Below are 27,788 nucleotides of genomic sequence, written 5' to 3' on the forward strand. Positions count from 1 at the left end.
ATCCCTCCACCTCTCCCCCTACACTGGTATCCCTCCACCTCTCCCCCTACACTGGTATCCCTCCACTTCCTCTCCCCCTACCCTGGTATCCCTCCACCTCTTCTCCTCCTACACTTGTATCCCTCCACCTCCTTTTCACTTCACTGGCATCCCTCCATCTCCTTTCACTACACTCAACCTTTTTTCCCTCCTTACACTCAACCCCTCGCTTCCTCCCCCCTACACTCGCAACCCTTTCCCTACCTCTCTCAACCCCCACTCGACATCACATTCTGTTCGCTTTCACAGAATTCATAGATTACCTATGAAAATACATAAAACCTGTTGGTACAGGTAATAAGATGACTTTGGTACAAGGCTGAATGGAATGTGTTTGGGACAAAGACAAAATTGTATATCGAGGGGTGAATGTAAAAAGTACATCATTGCACAACACAACAGAGTTTTGCCCGAAGACTGAATTTTTTTTGTTGTTGAATCAGTCTGCATGTGGTTTTCACAAATGGAGGAATTTGTGTCCTAACCATTACCCTCCATTCCGACCTTAGTCACTGTAGCTAGGCCCCTTTCTTGAATACTTTCCCGTTACTGGTGACGAGATTGTAAATAAGAATTTGTTCTTAACTGACTTGCCTAGTTAAATAAAGGTAAAATAAATAAATAAATAGTGTGCCATTTAGAATGCTACCGGTACAGTGTGGGCTGTGTGCTGGCTCTGAGTCACTCTACAAATTGTTCTTGGGCAGAGGGAAACATCAACACTGTTGGTCCACTCTGGCCCCACTTTACAACAAGGGTCCAAACCTACAGTTCTGGCCCCACTTTACAACAAGGGTCCAAACCTACAGTTCTGGCCCCACTTTACAACTATCACAGCTCAGGCTAAGACCCAGATGCAGACACAGGAGGCGGATAGTACGAGTCTCAGAGTTTATTATAGTACAAGGGGCAGACAATCGGTAGGTCAAGGCAGGCAAAGTCGTAATCCAAATCAGAGTCAGGCAGGTACAGGACGGCAGGCAGGATCAGGGTCAGGACAGGCAGAAAGATCAGAACTGGGAAGACTAGAAAAAGAAAAAACTAGAGCACAGGAAACACGGGAACACGCTGGTAGAACTTCACGGGACAAGACGAACTGGCAACAGACAAACAGAAAACGCAGGTATAAATACAGGAGGTAATGGAAGACACCTGGTGGGGGTTGGAGACAATCACAAGACAGGTGAAACAGATCCGGGTGTGACAACAACAAGTGGCCCCACTTTACAACAGGTGTCCAAACCTACAGTTCTGGCCCCACTTTACAACAAGTGTCCAAACCTACAGTTCTGGCCCCACTTTACAACAACTGTCCAAACCTACAGTTCTGGCCCCACTTTAGCTCACAACAGGTGTCCAAAACTCTACAGTTCTGGCCGCTCTTTAGCTCACAACAGGTGTCCAAAACCTGAACTCTGTGTATTTACACGGTTGCCGGCAGTTACAATGTAATAACCATAGATATAGAACATTGTTATATTGTCTGTGGTAATAACAATGTAGGTGCATACATCATAGCCTACTTCCAGCTGTTACAGCCTACATGTCCCCCCATTCAAATAAAACAATATCCTCTAAAATATGCTCAATGATTCTGTGTTAATTCAAGTCCAAACTATAACTCAGATCTAACTGCAATGCTCCTGCACCCATCCGAGAATAAAATGTCCTTGATTTGGTATAAGTCACCTTAGTCACACTGTCCTGGCTCGGAACAGACGGAACACAATTATTATACATTCCACTCTGCTTCTACTCTGTCTGACTAGACACTATGATGAAATCTGGGTGAAATCCCAGTTTTCGTAATATGTCAATGAGATAAATGGGAGCTTATTTCTGTGTTCTGCCTAGTCTAAACTGGCCTTTAAAGGAGTTTTTAACTGTAATTTGTGGCAGTGTATTTCAGTCTCTGAAAGAACATTTGTAGCTGTATCTGTCATGTGAATGAATTAATTGTGCTGTTATATGTTGATTATCTAATCCAAATGCCACAACCGAAGTTCCCTCTGGAAACAATCGAGTTATTCTATTTTATTTCATTGTATTCTGTTCATTGTATTCATACTACTATGTAGCTGAGAGTGAGCACTTGCATACACATGTTGTGCACCCTTGAGGGCTAATCAGGGTAGATACACAAGGAGCAAAGGCAGAGAGAGGGTTGAGGGACTGACTGTGTTGCCAAGCGACTTGCAGTTGGTTATAAAAACACTGTCACAGAGCCATCCAAAGACATCAGTGTCCTGAACATGACATAAGGTTTAGAGATCATTCATGACCCACTGCCATACTTTATAGTGATGGTGATGGTGTAATGCCATGCACCTTTGCTAAAATATCAATTGGGCCATGGTCAATATTAGTAACCTATAATCCTATTAGGCTGTTAGATATGATTAATGATAAGTACTTATGTTGTATAATGTTTTTGAGGACTATAAAAGCATTTATAAAATACCAATAAAAGTGAAATGTGTGTCCAGACATTTATACTTAATAGGAACATAAAAAAGTAGTTATGTCCAAAGCCTACATGTTCACTGCCTGGTGGTATCCAGGTTTACCAAATAGCCATACATGGAAAAAGGAACACAGAAAAGCGCGCTCTTCAAAGCACATATACATACGCTGCCGCTCCACCAATGGCTGAAGAGCTGGGAGAGCGCCACTCAAATCACAACCACAGTCAGATTCCTATCTGAATTTCCCTGGCTGACGTCAGCTGATGACTGCCTGCTTGGCTGTGCTCTCGGCTCCGGACATAGTGCTTGCTGCCTGCTGCTGTAAAAATGCTGCTCTCTGTGCCGCCAAGGACAGGATTCAACCCATACAACGGCTATACCAGCAGACTTTGTAAAAAGGTAAAGCGATACTATATTTTATTTACTCCATCAGAATGTTACGCTAATGGTAGTCTATAGTATATGCCGCTCTCATTCCTGGATCGGTCTTGGCAATTAGGTTGCTCGGCTATAAACTGTAGTGTCCTTGAAAGTGGACCATATACAAATCAACTGTAGGCTATTTTGTAGATTTAACATTGCTTTTAACTATTTTCTATCCTCCAAATAAGATTGGGAATAGATAATAGAATAGAATAGAATACCGGTATAATGCATGCATTACAGGCTATGTATGCATTACAGGCTATTGTAGGCTATGCGTCGGGGGCGATCCGAACGTTAGTGTTCTTCCTCTATCCATAGGCACAGAGAAAGTAAATGCACGAATTAAACTTGCGCGGCGAATATCCTAGAGATCATTTTGCGCTCATTGTCGGGTTTAATACCAATGGCTAATTGGAATCCCAACGACCAATTGTTGGATGTGTCAAATCAGTTTTACATCTTGATGAGAATAAGGTCTCTCTTTGAATAGATCGCAACGTAAATTAACCAAATAGAATAGATTTCTTTACGGGTAAATATTTGCCCCACCCCTTGAAATGGCTGGGAACGTTGGCATTGTTTTGCTCATATAAAACAGTTACTCTTACAGATATAAAAATGCTGAATATATACTGAACAAAAATATAAAGGCAACATTCAACATTTCAACGATTTTACTGAGTTACAGTTCATATAAGGAAATCAGCCAATTGAAATAAATTAATTAGGCCCTAATCTATGGATTTCACATGACTGGGAAGGGTCGCAGCCACGGGTGGGCCTGGGAGGGCATAGGCCAACCCACTTGGGAGCCAGGCCCACCCACTGGGGAGCCAGGCCCAACCAATCAGAATGAGTTTTTCCCCACAAAAGGGCTTTATTACAGACAGAAATACTCCTCAGTTTCATCAGCTGTCCGGGTGGCTGGTCTCAGACTATCCCGCAGGTGAAGAAGCCGGATGTGGAGGTCCTGGGCTGGCATGGTTACACATGGTCTGCAGTTGTGAGGCCGGTTGGATGTACTGCCAAATTCTCTAAATAATGTTGGAGGCGGCTTATGGTAGAGAAATGAACATTACATTATCTGGCAAAAGCTCTGGTGGACATTCCTGCAGTCAGCATGCCAATTGCACGCTCCCTCAAAACTTGAGACATCTGTGGCATTGTGTTGTGTGACAAAACTGCACATTTTAGAGTGGCCTTTTATTGTCCCCAGCACAAGGTGCACCTGTGTATTGTATTGATAATGATATTGATTGGTAGTTGAAAATATTTTTTTATTTTAAAATGAACCATTTAAAGGGGCAATCTGCAGGTGCTACATCCAATTCTTGACTTGTACCCACTGTTTCTTGAAGTATAAATGCCTCATGAGCTTAATTCAATTGTCATACCCCATCAGAACACAAAATATAGCTTGTTTACTCCAATGTTTGTAAACAAACTAAATATAAACAAACACTGTATAGCCTCAAAACATAGTTACAAATATAATTTTTATATCCAGGATGGTCAGTCTCTGTCTGTCTATGAATTTGAGAGTGGTTAAATTTCTCCAGCCCCATCGCCCAGCTTTTTACAGAAACAGTGGCAGGGAAGACATTTTGTTATTGTTTCAACTGCTGATTGCCCATTTAAAGATGTACTCTGATGATTTGCTATGGAACATCCAGAGAACAGAACATAATGATGAATATGGGGTGTTAGACTGGGTGAGATATTAAGGGAATTTAAATGAAGAAACTATAAAGCGTATATTTAAGCAATAAGGCCAGGGTGTGGTATATGGCCAATCTACCACAGCTAAGGGCTGTTCTTAAGCACGACGCAACGCGGAGTGCCTGGACACAGCCCTTAGCCGTGGTATATTGGCCATATATCACAAATCCCAGAGGTGCCTTATTGCTATTATAAACTGGTTACCAACGTAATAAAATAAATGTTTTGTCATACCCGTGGTATACGGTCTGATATACCACGGCTGTTAGCCAATCAGCATTCAGGGCTCAAACCACCCAGTTTATAATTTTCCACAGGTAATTGTACAATTCAAAATTATAATTAATTTTTTTCGTGATCCTAGTTTTCATCCTGATGCTTTCACATATCACTTGTTTTTTTGTTTTTGTTTTTTTATTTCACCTTTATTTAACCAGGTAAGCCAGTTGAGAACAAGTTCTCATTTACAACTGCGACCTGGCCAAGATAAAGCAAAGCAGTGCGATAAAAACAACAACAACACAGAGTTACATATGGGGTAAACAAAACGTACAGTCAAAACACAATAGAAAATCTATTTCTTCTGTCAATAGCATATTTTATTATTTCCTATTGCGAATCTTAGTTCTGACTTGGTGCAACATTGCTGAAATAGGCCTAGGTAGTGTTTAACTTTCTTGAAACATAACACTAGCTCCCTTCTCCCGGGCTGTGTTATTCCTTTCCCTGCCTCATGGTTGGCAGGAATTCAGATTGCTCAGATTAATGACCTGGAATTCCTGGAATTCTGTTTGTCTCCCAAATGGCACCCTATTCCCTGTAGTGCACTACTTTTGATCAGAGCACTGTGGGCCTTGGTCAAAAGCAGTGCACTACATAGGGAATAGGGTGCCGTTTCGGACGCTAGCTCTGGTTTCAAACAATGTGCTCATTTCAGGATAGAAGGGGTGTCTGTTGCTCTGCTTTTGCAAACTCAAGCCTTTTTTTTGCCAGGAAAAGGTTTAGTCTCATTGTGAGAGCTCAAAAGTTACTGAGGGAAAACTTGTAAAACCAACGTCAAGTGGTAAACTCTGCTCTGTGTCTTTTTACTACGAGAAAAAAGGGTCCAGGAAGGAGAGGGATTAACAGATTTTTTCTCTTTCTTTCTCCTGCTTTTGATTACACACTCCTCCCTTCCCCTTCTCTCCTCCCTCCCCCTCATCTGCTCTCTTCCCCTCCCTTCCCCTCCTCTCCTCCCTTCCCTTCCCCTCCTCTCCTCCCTTCCCCTCCCCTCCTCTGCTCTCTTCCCTTCCCCTCCTCTCCTCCCTTCCCCTCCTCTCCTCCCTTCCCCTCCTCTCCTCTCCTCCCATCCCCTCCTCTCCTCTCCTCCCATCCCCTCCTCCCTCCCTTCCCCTCCTCTCCTTTTTTCACTCTCTCTGTTTTACATACCTTGACTTCTTTGGCTGTCAGTGGTTCTGTTCCCATGGACAAGGGAGCCAGCAGATCTTTCCTTCTCTGTACAGACTGAAGTGAACCCCCTTTCTCAAACCGTTCGTCTTTCTTCAATGTCTTTTCTGCATATCTAAAACAACAGTTTGCTGGTTTAGTTTTTTTGCACGTTTGAGTGTAGCACTAGATTGACTCAGAGAGGAGGAGAATGAAGATTCACTAGTTGTCTCTAAATTGTTGAAGAGTTGGTGAGGTTGCAGGTTGAAGTAGACGTATCAGAAGAGTGCCATCGCTATTTTTCCACCATCTTTTGTTTTTCCCAAAACCTTTTCTGCACACTGTGGCAGAATACAGTACCAGGCAGAAAATACAGAGAGATTGTGTATTTTCATAAACATATTTTCTACAGTGCCTCTGAAAATCATTTGTGCCAAGCAGGTAGACCTTTACTTTTTCATATAGAAGTCTAAGATCAAAAACAATTGAATACTTTTTGCAGAAATTGAGTGCCGTGCAATGTGTGATGTGTTCATGCCGAATGTGCAATGTTGAAAGATTTCGAAAGTGTGTTTTATTGAGAACTGAGAATAAATGACACTGGGATCGTTTCTCTCCTTGGATCTTCTTCTCCAAGGCTTTCCTCGCTTCCCTATGAAGCTATGAGGAGGCAAGGATAGTGGATTTGAGGAATCGAGGAAACTACTTTTGAGATTCACCTCATATCTGAGTTGTGTGAGCAAAACTCCATCATGTGCAGCCGTACAGTTAGATACTGTACATTGTGGACACAGACACATGCCAGGTCAGGAACGTACCTATAACCTCCAGGGCTAATACTTACAGTGATACAGTTCAACGAGAGAGGAAGGAACAGCTCAGAGCAATCACTCTGTCACACTTCATATGTCTCTTAAATATGTCCTCACATGTACTGGTAAAGAATGTAAAGACTGCACTTAGAAGGGATATTAGAGTGTATAAAGCCTTATTACAATACATTATAAAGGCTCATATATGTGCTTATAACAAGTTATAACACATTATACCTGCACCTGATTTTAAAAGTGAGGGTTTTCCTAGCTTGGTGCTGGATCCAGTCTGCTTGTGCTAATAGCCAACTCCTCTCTGTGTTCGATCATTGTCATGCCAAAGAAGTATGGCTTGTCAACGGTAGAAGAGTCGGCCTCAGCTGCAACATATACAAAGAGCACTGGACAAGAATAGGGTTCTCTCTCTACTCTGTCAGGCACATTTAAGCCTTCATTGTCTTGAGGGACATTCTATAGTCTGTGTTGTGGAGGCATTTAGGAATGTGGTGCATGTGAAAACGACTGTTGAAAAGATACACCCTCTGTCTTACTCCCCCCACCCCCCCATTCTGAGGGTAACTTACTAACAAACATTTGTTTACAGCGCTGGAATGTAAAGAAAGAGTGTAAATACTCCTCCACATTGTACTGCTCCGGCTGCTACTGTATGCCAGGAGCAGTATGACCCACCATGGAGCAGGCTGTTTGCTTAGACAAGGAACAGGACAAGAAGGACATCCATCAGATGCCAGTGTGGGTCAAACTCAGTGCAGTGACAGAGTGCATGTGAGAGTGCACGTCGTTCACACGATGCTGCAAAACCAACCTGGCTACCAATTTATGGTGACGCAAGATTTGTGATCATGTTCAGAAACAAATTAAAGACGAGCTACAAACACTGACTGCACACACACTGGTGGAAATAGCCTACTCTGTCTATTTGGATGTAATTAGTCATAGCTAGTGTATACACCTATTCATTAAACTCGTGGAAACTGGCCTATATGGACAAATTAAAATGTTTCTAACGGAAACACTTTAAAAAGCATATGCATTTTGAGATTATGGAGAAATCATCAGACCAAAGGTGAGGACACAACAGTTCACCTGACACAAGACTGAATCCAAAAATTACACTGTTGATTTGATGTTCATTTTACATTTACTGTACTTGTCACAGCATTTGTCAATAACGAAATCTGAAAATACTCTGGATACATTCAGTAACATAATAAGAACATTAATTTATATTTTGGAGTAGGTGCAAGATAAGAAAAAGTGATTATAAGGGTTTGTGTGAGAGGTCTATCTGGTGTCTCCAAGTGGCCACACACCTCTCCAAACTGTGCGCAGTTCCTAAGTAATTTCAATGAACGTTTATGACTCAAGGAAAGAGCCTTCAACTATAAGCTGCTTATTTGAGCTTTGCCATTGAGGAACTGAAGCAAGCACACTTATAGTTTTTTGTTTGGACACAGCCCTGCGTCCCCACCATCACACAATTACTGTTGGTGTTTATGCAATCCAAAAATGTTCCATTATAAATCGCAATCTGGGTCAGGTGGGCATAATTTGAAAGCTTATTTTATTAGCAACATGGCTAGCTAAGTTATAAAATAAGATCTTACAGTAATAGGCTTCAAAAGTCACTTCAGACAAACAGATTGTAATTTTGGTGCGCTTAGAATGGAGTCATGAGTGCATTCAAGTGTGTGTTCCACGGCTAATTTTCTTCACAATATGACAAACATAGGGTCATTCTGTTCAGGACAACCCAGGGTATAACGCATGTCATCCTTGTAACTGTGGATCAAACATAGCGATAAACGTTGACACTGTCAATTACATGAGTTTTATGATATTTGTATATGTATTTGTATTTATTAAGGATCCCCATTAGTTCCTGCAAAGGCAGCAGCTACTCTTCCTGGGGTCCAACCAAATTAAGGCAGTTATATACAATGAAAAACATGACATTTCATAACAGATTTAACAACACATTGAGTATGTTTCCTCAGGCCACTGCTCTACAACGACATACTGTATCTACAACACAACATCCATGTGTAAGTGTGTGTATAGTACGTGTGTTATCGTGTGTATGTATGCGTGTGTCTGTGTCTCTTCACAGTCCCCGCTGTTCCATAAGGTGTATTTTTATCTGTTTTTTAAAATCAGATTTGACTGCTTGCATGAGTTACTTGATGTGGAATAGAGTTCCATGTAGTCATGGCTCTATGTAGGACTGTGTGCCTCCCATAGTCTGTTCCTGAGTTCTGACGTTATGTATAGCATGTTACTGTACAGCCACTGAGTTCTGACGTTATGTATAGCATGTTACTGTACAGCCACTGAGTTCTGACGTTATGTATAGCATGTTACTGTACAGCCACTGAGTTCTGACGTTATGTATAGCATGTTACTGTACAGCCACTGAGTTCCATTTTAGGCGCTTATCAATGACGAAATCTGCCATTTTCAACACGTATACGGGATGAAAGGATCTGTGAGTGGAAAGGGCTACAGAAATTCCACACATTTATTTATTAATACCACACCGACACTATCACTGCAACCTATCCAGGTTGGTAGTGCTGCACTTGAATTCATTCAATGTACAGTTCCTGTACTGGGGCTGACATGGGTCTGACTCTGCCGCTGCACTGTCTATGTATCCTTTATCTAACCAGGTGAGTCCGATTGAGATATTAATCTCCTTTTCATGGGAGTCCTGCTGTACTGTGTGTCAGAAGAGAAGACTTGGAGCTGGCAGGCAGGCAGCAGGCAGCAAGCAGGCAGGCAGCAGGCAAGCAGCAGGCAGGCAGCAGGCAGCAGGCAGGCAGCTTGCAAGCAGCAGGCAGGCAGCAGGCAAGCAGCAGGCAGCAGGCAGGCAGGCAAGCAGCAGGCAGGCAAGCAGCAGGCAGGCAGCAGGCAGGCAATCAGCAGGCAGGCAGCAGGCAGGCAGGCAAGCAGGCAGCAGGCAAGCAGCAGGCAGGCAATCAGCAGGCAGGCAAGCAGCAGGCAGGCAGGCAGCAGGCAAGCAGCAGGCAGGCAGCAGACAAACAGCAGGCAGGCAGCAGGCAAGCAGCAGGCAGGCAGGCAGCAGGCAGGCAAGCAGCAGGCGGGCAGGCAGGCAGGCAGCCGGCAGGGCTGAGGCAGGTGGGAGCCTGGTGGGTATGGATCCATCTGATTCTCTGGTTCTCTGCCATCTTCCTTTTCTCAGAACGAACAGAGCATAGCAGAGCAGCCTTAATGAGTCAGTACCTTCTGACCGGAGAGCACATGAGAGGGATTAACGCCTTCCGCTAACAAGCTCAGAACCCCAATTAGATAGGCCTCAATGGCCCAGGCCAATCCATCCAGCCCCATCCATCCATCCAGCCATCCAGGCTTCCTCAAGCAACACATAGATCCAGAAAGGGCTCAATGGCCCAGGCCCATCCATCCAGCTCCATCCAGACAGGCCTCATCCAGCAGCACACAGCTCTATTCAGCACCAAGCCCAGGTGCCATCCTCTGTCAAGCAGCACACCAATCCTATGGGAAGGCCCAGGACCATCTATCCACCCCCATCATCCAATCAACAGACAGATCCAGACAGGCCTCATCTAGGCCTAGGCTCCTTCCAGCATAGAGATTCTATAACCATTAACCATACACTTCCTGTCCACCACCAGGCTCCATACAGATTATATAGCCATACCCAGACCCAGCTCCATCCAGTATCATACAGATTCTATAGCCATACCCAGACCCAGCTCCATCCAGTATCATACAGATTCTATAGCCATACCCAGACCCAGCTCCATCCATTCACCAGCCGTGTACAGATCCTATCTACCCAGTACCCAGGCAGCTGCATCCCTCATGATAGGGTCTCCAGGCAGGCTGGCAGTCAAGGCAACAGCAAGCCACAGGAAGAGGTTGTGATTGTGGGAAAACAAACAATGCACTGCCTGCTATTGATGCTGAAGAGAGGCAGATTAGAGGTGTAGAATGGGTATGGTGAAGGAAGGCGCTCTGTGAGAGTAACAACAGTGATAAATGAAGGGGTTGTAAAACTCCTCTGGAGAGGTTCGAGGCTGGGTGCTGCTGGATGTTGTGAAGGCCATGTTGAATACAGAACTGTGCAAAGACAGTCAGAAAGGTAGAGCAAAGAAAGACAGTCAGAAAGGTAGAGGAGTAGAAAGACAGTCAGAAAGCTAGAGCAGTAGAGACAGTCAGAAAGGTAGAGGAGCAGAAAGACAGTCAGAAAGGTAGAGGAGCAGAAAGACAGTCAGAAAGCTAGAGGAGCAGAAAGACAGTCAGAAAGGTAGAGGAGCAGAAAGACAGTCAGAAAGGTAGAGGAGCAGAAAGACAGTCAGAAAGGTAGAGGAGCAGAAAGACAGTCAGAAAGGTAGAGGAGCAGAAAGACAGTCAGAAAGGTAGAGGAGCAGAAAGACAGTCAGAAAAGTAGAGGAGCAGAAAGACAGTCAGAAAGGTAGAGGAGCAAAAAGACAGTCAGAAAAGTAGAGGAGCAGAAAGACAGTCAGAAAGGTAGAGGAGCAAAAAGACAGTCAGAAAGCTAGAGGAGCAAAAAGAACAGTCAGAAAGCTAGAGGAGTAGAAAGACAGTCAGAAAGCTAGAGGAGTAGAAAGACAGTCAGAAAGGTAGAGGAGTAGAAAGACAGTCAGAAAGCTAGAGGAGTAGAAAGACAGTCAGAAAGGTAGAGGAGTAGAAAGACAGTCAGAAAGCTAGAGGAGCAGAAAGACAGTCAGAAAGGTAGAGGAGCAGAAAGACAGTCAGAAAGCTAGAGGAGTAGAAAGACAGTCAGAAAGGCAAAGGAGCAGAAAGACAGTCAGAAAGGTAGAGGAGCAGAAAGACAGTCAGAAAGCTAGAGGAGTAGAAAGACAGTCAGAAAGGCAAAGGAGCAGAAAGACAGTCAGAAAGGTAGAGGAGCAGAAAGACAGTCAGAAAGGTAGAGGAGCAAAAAGACAGTCAGAAAGGTAGAGGAGCAGAAAGACAGTTAGAAAGGTAGAGGAGCAAAAAGACAGTCAGAAAGGTAGAGGAGCAAAAAGACAGTCAGAAAGGTAGAGGAGTAGAAAGACAGTCAGAAAGGTAGAGGAGCAGAAAGAGTCAGAAAGGTAGAGGAGCAGAAAGACAGTTAGAAAGGTAGAGGAGCAAAAAGACAGTCAGAAAGGTAGAGGAGCAAAAAGACAGTCAGAAAGGTAGAGGAGCAGAAAGAGTCAGAAAGGTAGAGGAGCAGAAAGAGTCAGAAAGGGAGAGGAGCAGAAAGAGTCAGAAAGGGAGAGGAGCAGAAAGAGTCAGAAAGGGAGAGGAGCAGAAAGAGTCAGAAAGGGAGAGGAGCAGAAAGAGTCAGAAAGGGAGAGGAGCAGAAAGAGTCAGAAAGGGAGAGGAGCAGAAAGAGTCAGAAAGGGAGAGGAGCAGAAAGAGTCAGAAAGGGAGAGGAGCAGAAAGAGTCAGAAAGGGAGAGGAGCAGAAAGAGTCAGAAAGGGAGAGGAGCAGAAAGAGTCAGAAAGGGAGAGGAGCAGAAAGAGTCAGAAAGGGAGAGGAGCAGAAAGAGTCAGAAAGGGAGAGGAGCAGTATCAGTGGTTTGGGGAAGGATGTAAGTTGTTAGAGAGAGAGGAGGGGAAAGAGGAGGAACTGTTTAATTAGAGCAGGTCACCAATCACACCCAAAGGAAACAATGGCCCAGCTAGTTGGACACCACAAGGTCAGTACTGGAGAAGGGTTATTACAGAGTGGGAGGTGACTACAGAGGGCTGGAATCAAGCTCATTACGCTAATTGAGCTTCATCCATTTTGAGGCGCACTGCTTGCTTTCCCCTTCTGCTGCATCTAATATGCTCGCTCTCTTTTTTCACCAAACTGACAGCATTGATTCACAGGGGCCTGTTATTGGTTCGAACAGTAACTAATTTCTACTCCAAAGCGGGGTTAGCGCAGTATTGATATACATTGAGTTGTTGCTATAGCAGCCGTGCAAAGTGCTGACTCAACTGAAATGTGATTAATGTGAAGAGTTCTCTGTCTAGAAGTGTATCCACGGTCTGGTGATTATACGTCATGATGGTAATGTTTATGTTAATATTGCCCCTATTAGCAGATCAGGGTATCCCTATACTAAAAGCTTATCTAGCAGACAGTTAAGTACACTGAAAGCCTATCTAGCAGGCAGTGTAGTTAAATTTTAAAAAGTATGTTTTAATGTCAAATACACTGGATAGGTGCAGTGAAATAAGTGTTTTTACTACTACTATGGCTGACCCTGTAATTGTTTTCTTCATTGATTTGTGTAAATTAGGCTACACTCTCAGTGGGCCATGAGAAGCCTGGGGCCTCATTTATCAATCATGCGTAGGCACAAATCTATGTGCAAACCATGCATGAACGTAAACCATCAATATGAACGTTTGCTTGAGAGTGTGCGTAGATTTACATACAGCCATGACCATGCGTACGCACAGTGCCAAGTGGTGGAATAAGGGAACTGGAAGAGCAGAATGGGGAAAATACTGTATATGTTGAAAATGTGTGAAATGATGAGAGCAATAATTTAAACAAATGTTTTAGTTCATTGTATTTCCATTGTAATTCATGCAACATATTGACATGCTATATCATCTGACCACATCAGTGCATTTGTTAGGATAATAATCCATATAATGTACAGTAATTTGTTAAATGAAAGGTACGTGTGAAAGTGAAACCATTGTTGAAATACTATAAAAGTCTGAGATAAATGAGAAATGGAATGAGAGATGGCTGATCTTGCTCTGTTGGAAGATTTGGCACATGCTGCATTTTGCAGAGAGCGCATTTTTAGAGACAGGTGGGACTTTTTCTGCAGAAAGTACAGATTGGCTCATCAGATATAGTTTCCCAAAACCAATTTATGCGAGGATTTAAAGGTGCACTATGCAGAAATTACTCCGCCATTTCCTGGTTGCTAAAATTCTAATTGTTTGCCTAATTTCAGTTTATGTGACAAAACAAGCAAGTATAGTGTAGAGAATAATTGTACCATCTAAACCGCTGTGAAATATATTTTCCATAACCAAAAATATTTAATTTTCAGCTGTTTGAAGCTGGTGTACAAAACCTAAAGTAAAAGACGCAAAAACTAACCATAAGAACAGGAAGCATTGAAATAGCACACATCTACCGCTTCTTAGACTTGCTTTCCATGAGAATGACTCTATAACTCACTTTTCTATGTTAATTTTTTCAGGTCGCCCAAAAAGTTACATATTGCAGCTTTAAGACTTACTTTAAAAGGGTGAACACATGCCATTTCGGTGCACATCCAAGTCCTATCCTCCCTCAGGTTTTTGGGAACTGGCACTTTTCAGGGGGAGCTTGTCGATCGGCATCTCACAGCCCTCGATGAGCCAATATTTTGGATGCAATCATCAGCAAAACAAACATCAGCAAAACGAACAGTAACACATACAGTTTCCATACACCATCGCACAACAGGTTGAAGTTAAGAGTGGCTTCTTTGCCATCAATAGGTTCCCAAATACGAACGGAGCAATAGACGGCACCCACATCGCTGTAAAATCACCATCCCAAAACGATTTAAACTATGTGAACAGAAAAGGCTTCCACTCTTAATGTGCAGGTGATAGGTTATGTGATGTGCAAAAGACGCTGCTGAATGTGGTGGCCAGGTGGAATGCACCACTCAATCACTATGCAGAACAGCAATGTTGGCCTATACACCTACAAGAGGGAGCTGTTGAGGATGGATGCCTTATTGGTGAGTGTTGCCTACTCATTTTAAGTATATTTTGTCATTGCTAAAGCAACTTGAGTTGTCCTAATGGGCTCCCGAGTGGTGCAGCGGTCTAAGGCACTGCATCTCAGTGCTTGAGGCGTCACTACAGACCCTCTGGTTCGATTCCAGGATGTATCACAACCGGCCGTGATTGGGAGTCCCATAGGGCGGCGCACAATTGGCCTTGCGTCGTCCGGGTTTGGCCGGTGTAGGCCGACATTGTAAATAAGAATTTGTTCTTAACTGACTTGCCTAGTTAAATAAAGGTTAAATAAAAATAAAAAATAAATCTCTTTGTAGCTATGTTTTTATTTTACTGGTCAAGCCACAACTGAGCGAGCCAAATAAAACCTTTTGGTTGTGCTCAATCTCTGACACTAGCACGTCTATTTCAGTCTCTGAAGTGTTTGTTTTTTTTCTTCGCTTTTTTTGGTTGGGGCATTGTATATTCTAGCCAGGTCACTCGTGATACAAGTCAGTATTCGACTACAGACCCGGGTTCGATTCCAGGCTGTTTCACAACCGGCCGTGATCGGGAGTCCCAGAGGGACACAATTGGCCCAGCGTCGTCCGGGTTAGAGGAGGGTTTGGCCAGGGGGGCTTTACTTGGCTCATTGCGCTCTAACGACTCCTTGTGGTGGGCCGGGCGCCTGCAGGCTGACCTCGGTCATCAGTTGAACGGTGTTCCCTCAGACACATTGATGCGGCTGTCTTCCGGGTTAAGCGAGCAGGTGTTAAGAGGTGCGGTTTGGTGGGTCATGTTTCGAGGTGCCTTTTCAGGATTGTGAACTGTAGAGGATTGTAGGATTGTACAGTGACAGATTGCCGTTTAAATCTGTGTCTCCTGCACATCTTAGCCTTCTGAGCTAAAGCCTATAGGCATAAAGTCTCAACTCAAGCAAGGTTAGCTTACTCTTCACGTAAATTTGTTTTACCGAACAACCTCTGTTACATTACCACCAGATGTCTAATCTCTCCCAGAACCAAATCTCGCATACATGCTGGCCAGCTACTACCCAATGTCATCATATCCTGTTGCTGATGTAATATCCTGTCTCTGTCTCGCCCCAGCCGACGTATGTGTCCTCCAGCCACCAGATGTCTCCACCCAGCCCCAACCACACCACCACTAGCAGCAGCAGTAACGGCAGCCTCAGTGGAGAGCAGCTGAGCAAAACTAACCTCTATATCCGCGGCCTACATCCGGGAACCACAGACCAGGACCTGGCCAAACTGTGTCAGCCGTGAGTAGCTAATCAACAAACTACCACCACACCACACAGTAAATCTATGGATCTGTGTAATATGAATGAACTAAGCTAGAAGAGGATAGTGATTGAGGAAATTGTGTTAATGGGGGCCTGAAATAATGCTTAAGGTGAAAAGGGCAAGAAGTGGGTACACAAGTTATCACCAGTCTGTGACCTGTGGAAAGATCAACAGGAGCTTGGGTTGCAACCTCAGACCTTTCAGACTGGCACAACTGAGGGTAGCCCAATAATGGACTAAAGGAGCCTCATGTTACTCCTTATAGTCCAAGGACCTTACATGTTCATTTTAGAGGCCAATTGGCTCTGGAAGCTAAAACAGCCAAATACTCACTAAACGTGAATCGATTCTCAATTGTGGTACGGTTCTAGAAACATAATGACCTCTACTTTCATATCACATAAAAATAATTTCACAAAGGCAAAATATACACTTACTGTACACTGTTTTAACCGGTTTTAACACAGTTGCAGCCGACAGTATTTTTCAGTGACAACTATTGTGGCGTGCGTCCGTCTTCCATTTACACACAGGTGTTTCGGAGATTCAGATAGCTAATTAGCATAGGTACGCCTCCGTCTTCTGCCTGTTTTCCGTAAACAAGCGGAAACCCTAACCCTATGTAGTCATTTTACCTTTTGTTTTTTGGAAATAATTTCTCGCAGATATGAAAGATACGTTCCTTATGTTTCCAAAACCGTACCGCAAGTGATGCGTCTATGAATGCCTTGAACTGAAGGCAGACTTTCCAACAGCAAGCTTACTAAGCATGTTTTGTCTCTCCCCCTGTAGTTAGCAGATTGTAATGGGCTAATGTGATGCAGCTCTATTAACCGTTACAGGATAGGTACTGTTTGGCGTAGCCCAGAGAATTTTCGACCAACATTAACTTGGTGAAACTATCTTCATTCTCGATTCGGCCAAACATGTATCTTCTAAAATGTCCGTGTCCAGTTGCAGGTGGTTCGTTTGAATTTAGAAAATGCTCCGTTATTAAAATAAATACATGTTTTGCTCCATGAAGTAATGCAACGAGGAGCGAGAGTGACAGAGGGGAGGGGAGAGGCGAGGGTGAATGAAGGAGAGCAAGAAAGGGTGGGGAGAGAGACAGGAGAGAAGGAAAGGGAGTGAGGCCCGCTATTTTACAGCTGTCTGGAAGATATGGCTCACATGAGGCTGCCCAACCCTACAGGAAACCCTGCGCCCAGGGGAAAAGGAAAGACAAACAAGGCCAATGGCATGAAGAGGGGGAGGGAGGGAGGGAGGGGTAATCAGACAGAGGAATATAGGGAGCTAAGGTTTTCTGTATCAGGCTGGTGGTATGTGGGTAGTTATGTTTCTGCTTTGGCTTTTACAGAGTAGATCAAATCACTGCATGAAATTTGCTTTTGAGTAGAGGAGGGCTTTAAAAAAGGTGTACAGTTTTGTGTACCATTATTGACATGAAAATATGCTATGTTAGAAAAAGGCAATAAAATAGGAATGCATGTCGGTAAGCAAAGTCTACTATATATACACTATAAAAGTATGTGGACACCCCTTCAAATTAGTGGATTCGGCTATTTCAGCCACACCAGTTGCTGACAGGTGTATAAAATTGAGCACACAGCCATGCAATCTCCATAGACAAACATTGGCAGTAGAATGGCCCGTACTGAAGAGCTCAGTGACTTTCTACGTGGCAACGTTATAGGATGCCACCTTTACAACAAGTCAGTTTGTCACATTTCTGCCCTGCTAGAGCTGCTCCGGTCAACTGTAAGTTTTGTTATTGTGAAGTGGAAATGTTTAGGAGCAACAACGGCTCAGCTGCGAAGTGGTAGGCCACACAAGCTCACGGAACGGGACCGCCGAGTGCTGAAGCCCTGAGCAGCCACACACAAGCCTAAAATCACCATGCGCAATGCCAAGTGTCGGCTGGAGTGGTGTAAAGCTTGCCGTCATTGGACTCTCTGGAGTGATGAATCACGCTTCACCATCAGGCAGTCCGACAGACGAATCTGGGTTTGGTGGACACTAGAAGAACGCTACATGCCCGAATGCATAGTGCCAACTGTAAAGTTTGGTGGAGGAGGAATAATGGTCTGGGGCTGTTTTTCATGATGTTTCTTAGTTCCAGTGGAGGTAAATCTTAACGCTACAGCATACAGTGACATTCTAGATTATTCTGTGCTTCCAACTTTCTGGCAACAGTTTGGGAAAGGTATTTTCCTGTTTCAGCATGACAATGCCCATCTGCACAAAGTGAGGTCCATACAGAAATGGTTTGTCAAGATTGGTGTGGAAGAACTTGACTGGCCTGCACAGAGCCCTGACCTCAACCCCATCGAACACCTTTGGGATGAATTGGAACACTGACTGCGAGCCGGGCCTAATCGCCCAACATCAGTGCCCGACATCACTAATGCTCTTGTGGCTGAATGGAAGCAAGTGGAAAGCCTTCCCAGAAGAGTGGAGGCTGTTATAGCAGTAAAGGGGGACCAACTCCATATTAATGCCCATGATTTTGGAATGAGATGTTCGATGAGCAGGTGTCCACACACTTTGTAGTGTATGTAGCTATATAGAAAGCAGCAAGGTCTACTGTATATATGTTACTATAGAGAGCAGCATGGTCTACTGTATATATGTTACTATAGAGAGCAGCATGGTCTACTGTATATATGTTACTATAGAGAGCAGCAAGGTCTACTGTATATATGTTACTATAGAGAGCAGCATGGTCTACTGTATATATGTTACTATAGAGAGCAGCATGGTCTACTGTATATATGTTACTATAGAGAGCAGCATGGTCTACTGTATATATGTTACTATAGAGAGCAGCATGGTCTACTGTATATATGTTACTATAGAGAGCAGCATGGTCTACTGTATATATGTTACTATAGAGAGCAGCAAGGTCTACTGTATATATGTTACTATAGAGAGCAGCATGGTCTACTGTATATATGTTACTATAGAGAGCAGCAAGGTCTACTGTATATATGTTACTATAGAGAGCTTGGTGATACAGGGAAGAACCTGAATAAAAGTCATGAAATGAATGATGAAATGAAAACTACAGGAAAGAGGGCTCACAGGTTATCAGGAGAAAGCACAGCCCCCTCCCCTCCCCCAATGTGTAGCTGACATAACTCACTAACTGCCAGTTGCCCATGCGAGGTGAAGAGCTCTGAGCTCTGATGGGGGCATCCTTAGTTGAGCAATGGAGGAGCTGGGAGGTCTGACTCCGTAGCTATATAATGTGGAGAGAGGGAGGTTGGAGGAGCAGGAGACTCAGCCATATGTGAGAGAGCAGAGAACAGTGTCCAGCATAGCACAGCGCCCATGGTCAGCTGGAGCCACGCCAGAGTCAGCCACCCAAAGAAGCGCTCTGCGGGGGCTAGGAGGCAGAACACACAGAGCTGGGTTTTAAACAGTATTTTAAATCTTTCAAATACTTTTTCTGTGCTTGATTAGGCTTGCCTGGTGCAATGAAACCAATGGAAGAGTCTCATAAGAGCCCATCTGGCACACAATTGGCATGCGAAATCACACACTCAAATTATTTGAACGAAAACAAATACTGTTTGAACCCATCACTGGGGGTTCTGCCTCCTAGCCCCCGCAGAGCGCTTCTATGGGTGGCTGACTCTGGCTCTGGCCTGGCTCCAGCTGACCATGGGCGCTGTGCTACGCTGGACACTGTTCTCTTCTCTGTCACATATGACTGTGTCTCCTGCTCCTCCAACCTCCCTCTCTCCACATTATATAGCTACGGAGTCAGATCTCCCAGTTGAATGCAATAGTAGACAGGCATCTCTCCATTGCTCAACTAAGGAGGCTAGTAAATACTGTACTGTACACAGCTAGTGCCCAGAGGGAGAGAGCTTGTAGCAATCTTTCCCTCATGCAGTATTCTATGGGGATATCCATTGCTCAACTAAGTAGGCCAGCAAATACTATATAGTGCCCAGAGCAGAGAGCTAGTAGCAATCCGTTTCCCCCATGCAGTTGGCCTATTCTAGGGGTGTTTTTCATGTGCACACAGGGCAATACTATCAATGTATTTTTATTTTTATTTAACCTTTATTTAACTAGGCAAGTCAATTAAGAACAAATTCTTATTTACAATGACGGCCTACCAAGAGGCAAAAGGCCTCCTGCAGGGACGGGCTGGAATTAAAAATAAAAATGTATGTTCATCCATAAATAACTGATGAACGTATTGTTCATGTTACTAGAAAATAATGGACATGTTATGCCGAGGCCTAATGTAACTGACGGCATCCTGCATAGACCAGGAAATGTAACGTGAAATAGTCATGTTACATTGGAGGTCAAATGTATATTACACAAGCTTGCTTTAGAGCACATTTACAGTATGGTGGAGAATGTCCTTTAGCCAATTCTTCAGAGTTGTTTGGAATTGTAGAGACACTGGGTTCGTTCAATCAAACCACCATTGTAGTATATGCAGAATAGGATATTTTGATCTTAGCTTTTAGTAGCCTATTTAAAAAATGTATACAGTGAGGGAAAAAAGTATTTGATCCCCTGCTGATTTTTTACGTTTGCCCACTGACAAAGAAATGATCAGTCTATCATTTTAATGGTAGGTTTATTTGAACAGTGAGAGACAGAATAACAACAAAAGATCCAGAAAAACGCATGTCAAAAATGTTATAAATTGATTTGCATTTTAATGAGGGAAATAAGTATTTGACCCCCTCTCAATCAGAAAGATTTCTGGCTCCCAGGTGTCTTTTATACAGGTAACGAGCTGAGATTAAGAGCACACTCTTAAAGGGAGTGCTCCTAATCTCAGCTTGTTACCTGTATAAAAGACACCTGTCCACAGAAGCAATCAATCAATCAGATTCCAAACTCTCCACCATGGCCAAGACCAAAGAGCTCTCCAAGGATGTCAGGGACAAGATTGTAGACCTACACAAGGCTGGAATGGGCTACAAGACCATCGGCAAGCAGCTTGGTGAGAAGGTGACAACAGTTGGTGTGATTATTCGCAAATGGAAGAAACACAAAATAACTGTCAATCTCCCTCGGCCTGGGGCTCCATGCAAGATCTCACCTCGTGGAGTTGCAATGATCATGAGAACGGTGAGGAATCAGCCCAGAACTACACGATCAATGATCTCAAGGCAGCTGAGACCATAGTCACCAAGAAAACAATTGGTAACACACTACGCCGTGAAGGACTGAAATCCTGCAACGCCCGCAAGGTCCTTCTGCTCAAGAAAGCACATATACATGCCCGTTTGAAGTTTGCCAATGAACATCTGAATGATTCAGAGGAGAACTGGGTGAAAGTGTTGTGGTCAGAAGAGACCAAAATCGAGCTCTTTGGCATCAACTCAACTCGCCGTGTTTGGAGGAGGAGAAATGCCGCCTATGACCCCAAGAACACCATCCCCACCATCAAACATGGAGGTGGAAACATTATGCTTTGGGGGTGTTTTTCTGCTAAGGGGACAGGACAACTTCACCGCATCAAAGGAACGATGGACGGGGCCATGTACCGTCAAATCTTGGGTGAGAACCTCCTTCCCTCAGCCAGGGCATTGAAAATGGGTTGTGGATGGGTATTCCAGCATGACAATGACCCAAAACACACGGCCAAGGCAACAAAGGAGTGGCTCAAGAAGAAGCACATTAAGGTGCTGGAGTGACCTAGCCAGTCTCCAGACCTTAATCCCATAGAAAATCTGTGGAGGGAGCTGAAGGTCGAGTTGCCAAACGTCAGCCTCGAAACCTTAATGACTTGGAGAAGATCTGCAAAGAGGAGTGGGACAAAATCCCTCCTGAGATGTGTGCAAACCTGGTGGCCAACTACAAGAAACGTCTGACCTCTGTGATTGCCAACAAGGGTTTTGCCACCAAGTACTAAATCATGTTTTGCAGAGGGGTCAAATACTTATTTCCCTCATTAAAATGCAAATCAATTTATAACATTTTTGACATGCGTTTTTCTGGATTTCTTTGTTGTTATTCTGTCTCTCACTGTTAAAATAAACCTACCATTAAAATTATAGACTGATCATTTCTTTGTCAGTGGGCAAATTTACTTTTTTCCCTCACTCTATATACCAAATACCTGTATATAGTTGGAGGAAAGTCTACATAGAAAGATAAGGGGGGGCTCTACTTCCTGTTCTGTCTGGCTCTGTTAGCACAGTGCAGGTTGAGGAACAATGAGAGGTTTGTTTCACAAGGATATCAACACCTGGGTTATCACACTCTCTCAAACACTCTCAGGGTCTATCACACTACTACCACTTGCTGTATTCTTCATAGATTCACTATATCAATCCAACAATATCATCATCAGCTATATGGATTTTCAAAACACCTGTCTCCTTAACAAGTATTATGTTCATATACTGTAGTAAAAGGTATGATCGGTGCTGAGAGAGAACAAGGGCAGCCCTTACTCGGGTAGCTATGCTAGGTAGATAGAGGGGCAGTAGGACCCAGAGACGAGGCTCTGTTCTGGCTGTTGTGTAGCCCAGAGAGAGTGTGGCTGTGGATCTCAGCCAGCCAGGGTTGCTTCTACAGCACAGAACAGCACAGCCAAGGCAAGGAGAGAGAGATCAAGTTTCAGAATAGCACAGCCAAGGCAAGGATCGAGAGATCAAATTTCAGAACAGCACATCCAAGGCAAGGAGAGAGAGATCAGGTTTCAGAACAGCACAGCCAAGGCAAGGAGAGAGAGATCATGTTCCAGAACATGCACTGCCAAGACAAGGAGTGAGAGAGATCAAGTTTCAGAACAGCACAGCCAAGGCAAGGAGAGAGAGATCAAGTTTCAGAACAGCACAGCCAAGGCAAGGAGCGAGAGATCAAGTTTCAGAACAGCACAGCCAAGGCAAGGAGAGATAGATCAGGTTTCAGAACAGCACAGCCAAGGCAAGGAGAGAGAGAGATCAAGTTTCAGAACAGCACAGCCAAGGCAAGGAGAGAGAGAGATCAAGTTTCAGAACAGCACAGCCAAGGCAAGGAGTGAGAGATCATGTTCCAGAACATGCACATGCCTAGAGAAATGCAGGGAGCTGAGACCACCTTGCTGTAGTGTTGGCTCAGAAACAGGGGAGATGGTATAGCTAGGTCTACAGTACACAGAGTTGGTAGACAGCAATCCAACTACAACAAACTAATGATCAATCATGCATTGGGTGTTTTTTTATAAGCTAGGTCTACAATATTCATTACTAGACAGCAATAGCTATAGGCCCTATGTTCCTCTGTATAGCTAGGTCTGCAACGTTACTAGACAGCCATGTAAAGACCCTATATGTTCCTCCTGAAACCTAGATGGTTAAGTAAACATTTCTGTAGTCTTTGTGCATAGAGTTCTATGGTTTGTTAAACTTTGAAATCAATGTTTTTTGTTTGGTATACATTTTAAAGTGAAAAGTCTGAGTCACAGCGTAATTCCGTTACCATGGAATTGCCCATGAGTAAGATAGCAATGTATGGTTGCTCAGCAACAGAGGGAAATCATATGGGTTTATTTATATTCAGAACTAAACAGTGTGTAATTGCTCATCTACAATTTCCGTTCAGGACATGCAGTCCTGTGATGCTGTCTGAAAATGCAAGTCCGTTCATTTTTAATACAACAACAATCCAATTCACTGTGTGCTCCGTCTTGAGATGACAGGGTTATGATGTGCCTCATAGACATTGATGGAGTGATGTTGGATTGAGTAGGATGTGGGATTCCTTAAGGGAATTAGTCCACTGGTTCTACTCTCTACCACGTTCCACTTCTCAAAACATTTATCTCCACAGTTCAATTAGTTCAATTCACATAGCATAATCACTTTGAACTAGATTAGACCCCAACACCTTTATAATACCTCAATCCTGTCAACTTTGCTAAAATGGTCTGTATAGTAGAAGCATTGTTTTGTCCACAGAAACCCTGACCATCCATCCACCTTTGTGTTTTACAGGTATGGGAAAATTGTGTCCACTAAAGCCATCCTGGACAAGACCACTAACACATGCAAAGGTGAGGAGAGGTGTTTTGTGACAAACACACACACACATACACACACACCGCACCTATATGTGGATGTACAGTACCAGTCAAAAGTTTGGACACACCTACTCATTCAAGGGTTTTTCTTTATTTTTACTATTTTCTACAATGTAGAATAATAGTGAAGACATCAAAACTATGAAATAACACATATGGAATCATGTAATAACCAAAAAAGTGTTAGACAAATCCAAATATATTTTATAGAACAGCTCAAATAAGCAAAGAAAAACAACAGTCCATCATTTCCAGATGGGATGGCGTATCGCTGCAGAATGCTGTGGTAGCCATGCTGGTTAAGTGTGCCTTGAATTCTAAATAAATCACTGTCAGTGTCACCAGCAAAGCACCCCCACACCATCACACCTCCTCCTCCATGCTTCACGGTGGGAACCACACATGTGGAGATCATCAGTTTACCTACTCTGCGTCTCACAAAGACACAGCGGTTGGAACCAAAAATCTCACATTTGGACTCATCAGACCAAAGGACAGATTTTCACCGGTCTAATATCCATTGCTCATGTTTCTTGGCCCAAGCAAGTCTCTTCTTATTATTGGTGTCCTTTAGTAGTGGTTTCTTTGCAGCAATTCAACCATGAAGGCCTCATTCACGCAGTCTCCTCTGAACAGTTGATGTTGAGATGTGTCTGTTACTTGAACTCTGTGAACCATTTATTTGGCCTGCAATCTGATGTGCAGTTAACTCTAATGAACTTAGAACTCTGCAGCAGAGGTAACTCTGGGTCTTCCTTACCTGTGGCGGTCCTCATGAGAGCCAGTTTCATTAATGCACTTGAAGAAACTTTCAAAGTTCTTGAAATGTTCCTTATTGACTGACCTTCATGTCTTAAAGTAATGATGGACTGTCGTTTCTCTTTGATTATTTGAGCTGTTCTTGCCATCATATGGACTTGGTCTTTTACCAAATAGGGCTATCTTCTGTATACCACCCCTACCTTGTCACAACACAACTGATTGGCTCAAACGCATTAAGAAGGAAAGAAATTCCACAAATTAACTTTTAACAAGGCACACCTGTTAATTGAAATCCATTCCAAGTAACTACCTTATGAAGCTTGTTGAGAGAATGCCAAGAGTGTGCAAAGTTGTCATCAAGGCAAAGGGTGGCTACTTCGAAGAATCTCAAATATAAAATATGTTTTGATTTGTTTAACACTTTTTTGGTTACTACATGATTCCATATGTGTTATTTCATAGTTTTGATGTCTACACTATTATTCTACAATGTAAAAAATAGTAAAAATAAAGAAAAACCCTTGAATGAGTAGGTGTGTCCAAACTTTTGACTGGTACTATATGTCACACAAAGCTCAAACATTGTGTGCAAACATCCCAGACAGCGCCCGTCTGTTTATTCTCAGCAGGTGTGTCATGATGTAACAATAACGCCACTGTGGGCAGCGTAGCATTGGTTACATAACTCCACATCTGGCCACAGTAGAGGGATAGACTAGTATTCTAAACCTGTTTCTGTTCTTTAACATGATCCCAAACCTGCATTCAAAGCGTACCTATTGGAAGTGTACTGTACATTACCTGGGTAATGTACAGTAGTACTTCCAGAAGTTGATGTCAGGCATAAGATAAGATAGTACTTTAAAGGGCCAGGAGATTTTCATTACCCTTCACCTGTCCAGGAACAACTATGGGCCTTAGCTACAGTCTAATTAGTGCCTGGAGTTTTCACAAAACTCCTGCCCCTAGTCCTGTTACTACATTGTGTATTTCTCAGTGTCACAACTCAACGTATGTCTGTCTGTCATTGTCTCTGCAGGCTATGGCTTTGTAGACTTTGACAGTCCGTCCACGGCACAGAAAGCAGTGACAGCACTGAAGGCTGGTGGAGTCCAGGCTCAGATGGCTAAGGTAAGACATCTCCTCCCCTCTGCCTACGAGTGTGTTTGTGTGTGTGGACTTGCTTGTGTATGTATGTGTGTGTGCACCAAGTGGTGTGTGTCTTAGAGAGGTGCTCAGGGAGTGTGTCCCAGGCAGGCAGCTCCTGCTTCCTCAGCACCTTGTACAAAGGGCTAGCCTGTTCTCCTTGGTGGTGAGGCAGGAGGCTGAGTCACTGTCTGAGCAGCTCTCTCCCCCAGCCTTCCATGCCCAGTCACCAGGGCCCAGCGCCCAGGGCCCAATGCCCAGGGCCAAGCCATGAGCCTCGTCCCACCAGCCGGCCCCTCGGCACAATCTCAACCCACACACTTGGCAACCACACACACTCACACGCAATTCTAACCTCAGCGCCACATCATCAACAACACACACCAAACACACACTTTGCAACCACACACATACTGTTCCAACCATCACCGACACACGCCAAACACCACAGAGAAGCTGATCTTCCCTTGTGCTGGATCATTGACATTCACACAAGGGTTCTCACTAGGGTTACAAAATTCCGGGAACTTTCAATACATTCCCTGGTTTTCCAGAAATCCTGGTTGGAGGATTCCGGATTTCCTCCTTATTCCGGGCATCCTTTTTTTGCAGCCATAGTTCTCGCATACCGAATAACCCATATTTCAGTCTGTCTGTCTGGCATTCATTGGGAGGTTTACAACCGCATTGTTCATTGTCATTCACAGTCATTCCTGGTGCAATTCTCATCTGCTCTGTTCTGATCCTGTGTGTGTATGTGTGTTCCTCGTGGGCTGTGTGTATGTGTGTGTGTGTGTGTGTGTGTATGTGTGTGTGTCCCTCTGTGTTCCTCATAGAGAGGAATCACCTTCACTACAGGTCACAGTGATTAGACTATGAATAATTCATGATGTAGATTAATCTGAAATGCATTTTATAGCGTTTTAATCACATTGGCACACTAATGAATATGTTAAACAGTTATGGTTGAGATTCAGATATGCTATCATACAGCTATCTTACTTTGCTGTTATTCCAATTCAGTTTGTTTGGGCAGGCAGGTAGCATGCTGAGTAGATGTGGAAAATCACTTGAATTAATCAAAAGCATAATTCAGGTATTTCAAGAAAAAAAAAGTTTTTCAGAGGACTTCTTGGCTCTTTGAGTTTCAGATCGTATTTGTCATAGCTGCAGAGCGTTGGGCCAGTAACCATAATATTACTGATATATGCAAGCCAGAAGAGCTAGTCCCTGCATATGAATTCAAGGTCAGGATTATGCATTTGACTGACACATTTTGTCATGCCCTGGTCAGATCCCCATTGGGAAATTAATCAGAATGATTTCCAAACGTCTCAGAAAGGTATAATTCTCCAGATCAAACAATCATTGTAGAGACCATCTGTGGAGACTCAGAGCCCATTGCATTGTAATTATACTGTGATATCATATTACATGACTGAAGCATGAACCCTCGGTCCTGTTAACACAGCTAGTCTAACACAATGGACCTGTCTTCTCTCTCCTCAGTGACTGGCTGTCTAATAACGTGTTCAAGAGAGAGAGAGGGAGTGAGGCAGAGAGAGGGGGGGTTAAAGAGAGTGAGGCAGAGAGAGAGGGAGAGAGAGAGAGGGAGTGAAGCAGAGACAGAGGTGGTTAGAGAGTGAGGCAGAGAGAGGGAGTGAGGCAGAGAGAGGGGTAGAGAGAAAGAACCCCCTCTTCAGTGAGGTCAGATGAAGTCCAGCCAGACTGTCTCTAGATCTCCACTTAATTTCTTGCCTCTCCAGACTCCCGCTCAACTCATCCCCCTCTTTTACCTCTACCCTCTTCGTATCTAACTTTCTGTTTCCCTCATTTAGCTCCCATTTATCACCCATGTAGGAACCACACAGATAACATCTCACAATTGTTTTTGCCAGACA

The 27,788-nt window shown here is 43.7% G+C and overlaps 1 protein-coding gene across 1 annotated transcript; it reads left to right on the forward strand.

Annotated features, from left to right (window-relative positions):
• Positions 1-2,821: 2,821 nt before the first annotated feature.
• Positions 2,822-25,872, forward strand: LOC311123432 (RNA-binding motif, single-stranded-interacting protein 2-like; the record flags this gene model as incomplete). The annotated part of the gene is made up of 4 exons (XM_084197699.1): positions 2,822-2,903; positions 15,738-15,910; positions 23,894-23,952; positions 25,781-25,872. Coding segments are annotated over exons 1-4 (396 nt in total), but the record flags the coding sequence as incomplete, so codon positions are not given.
• Between the last annotated feature and the right edge of the window lie 1,916 nt (positions 25,873-27,788).

The sequence above is a fragment of the Coregonus lavaretus genome (assembly GCF_964263955.1).
Source record: "Coregonus lavaretus genome assembly, contig: HAP1_SCAFFOLD_5417, whole genome shotgun sequence".
NCBI classification, from domain to species: Eukaryota; Metazoa; Chordata; class Actinopteri; order Salmoniformes; family Salmonidae; genus Coregonus; species Coregonus lavaretus.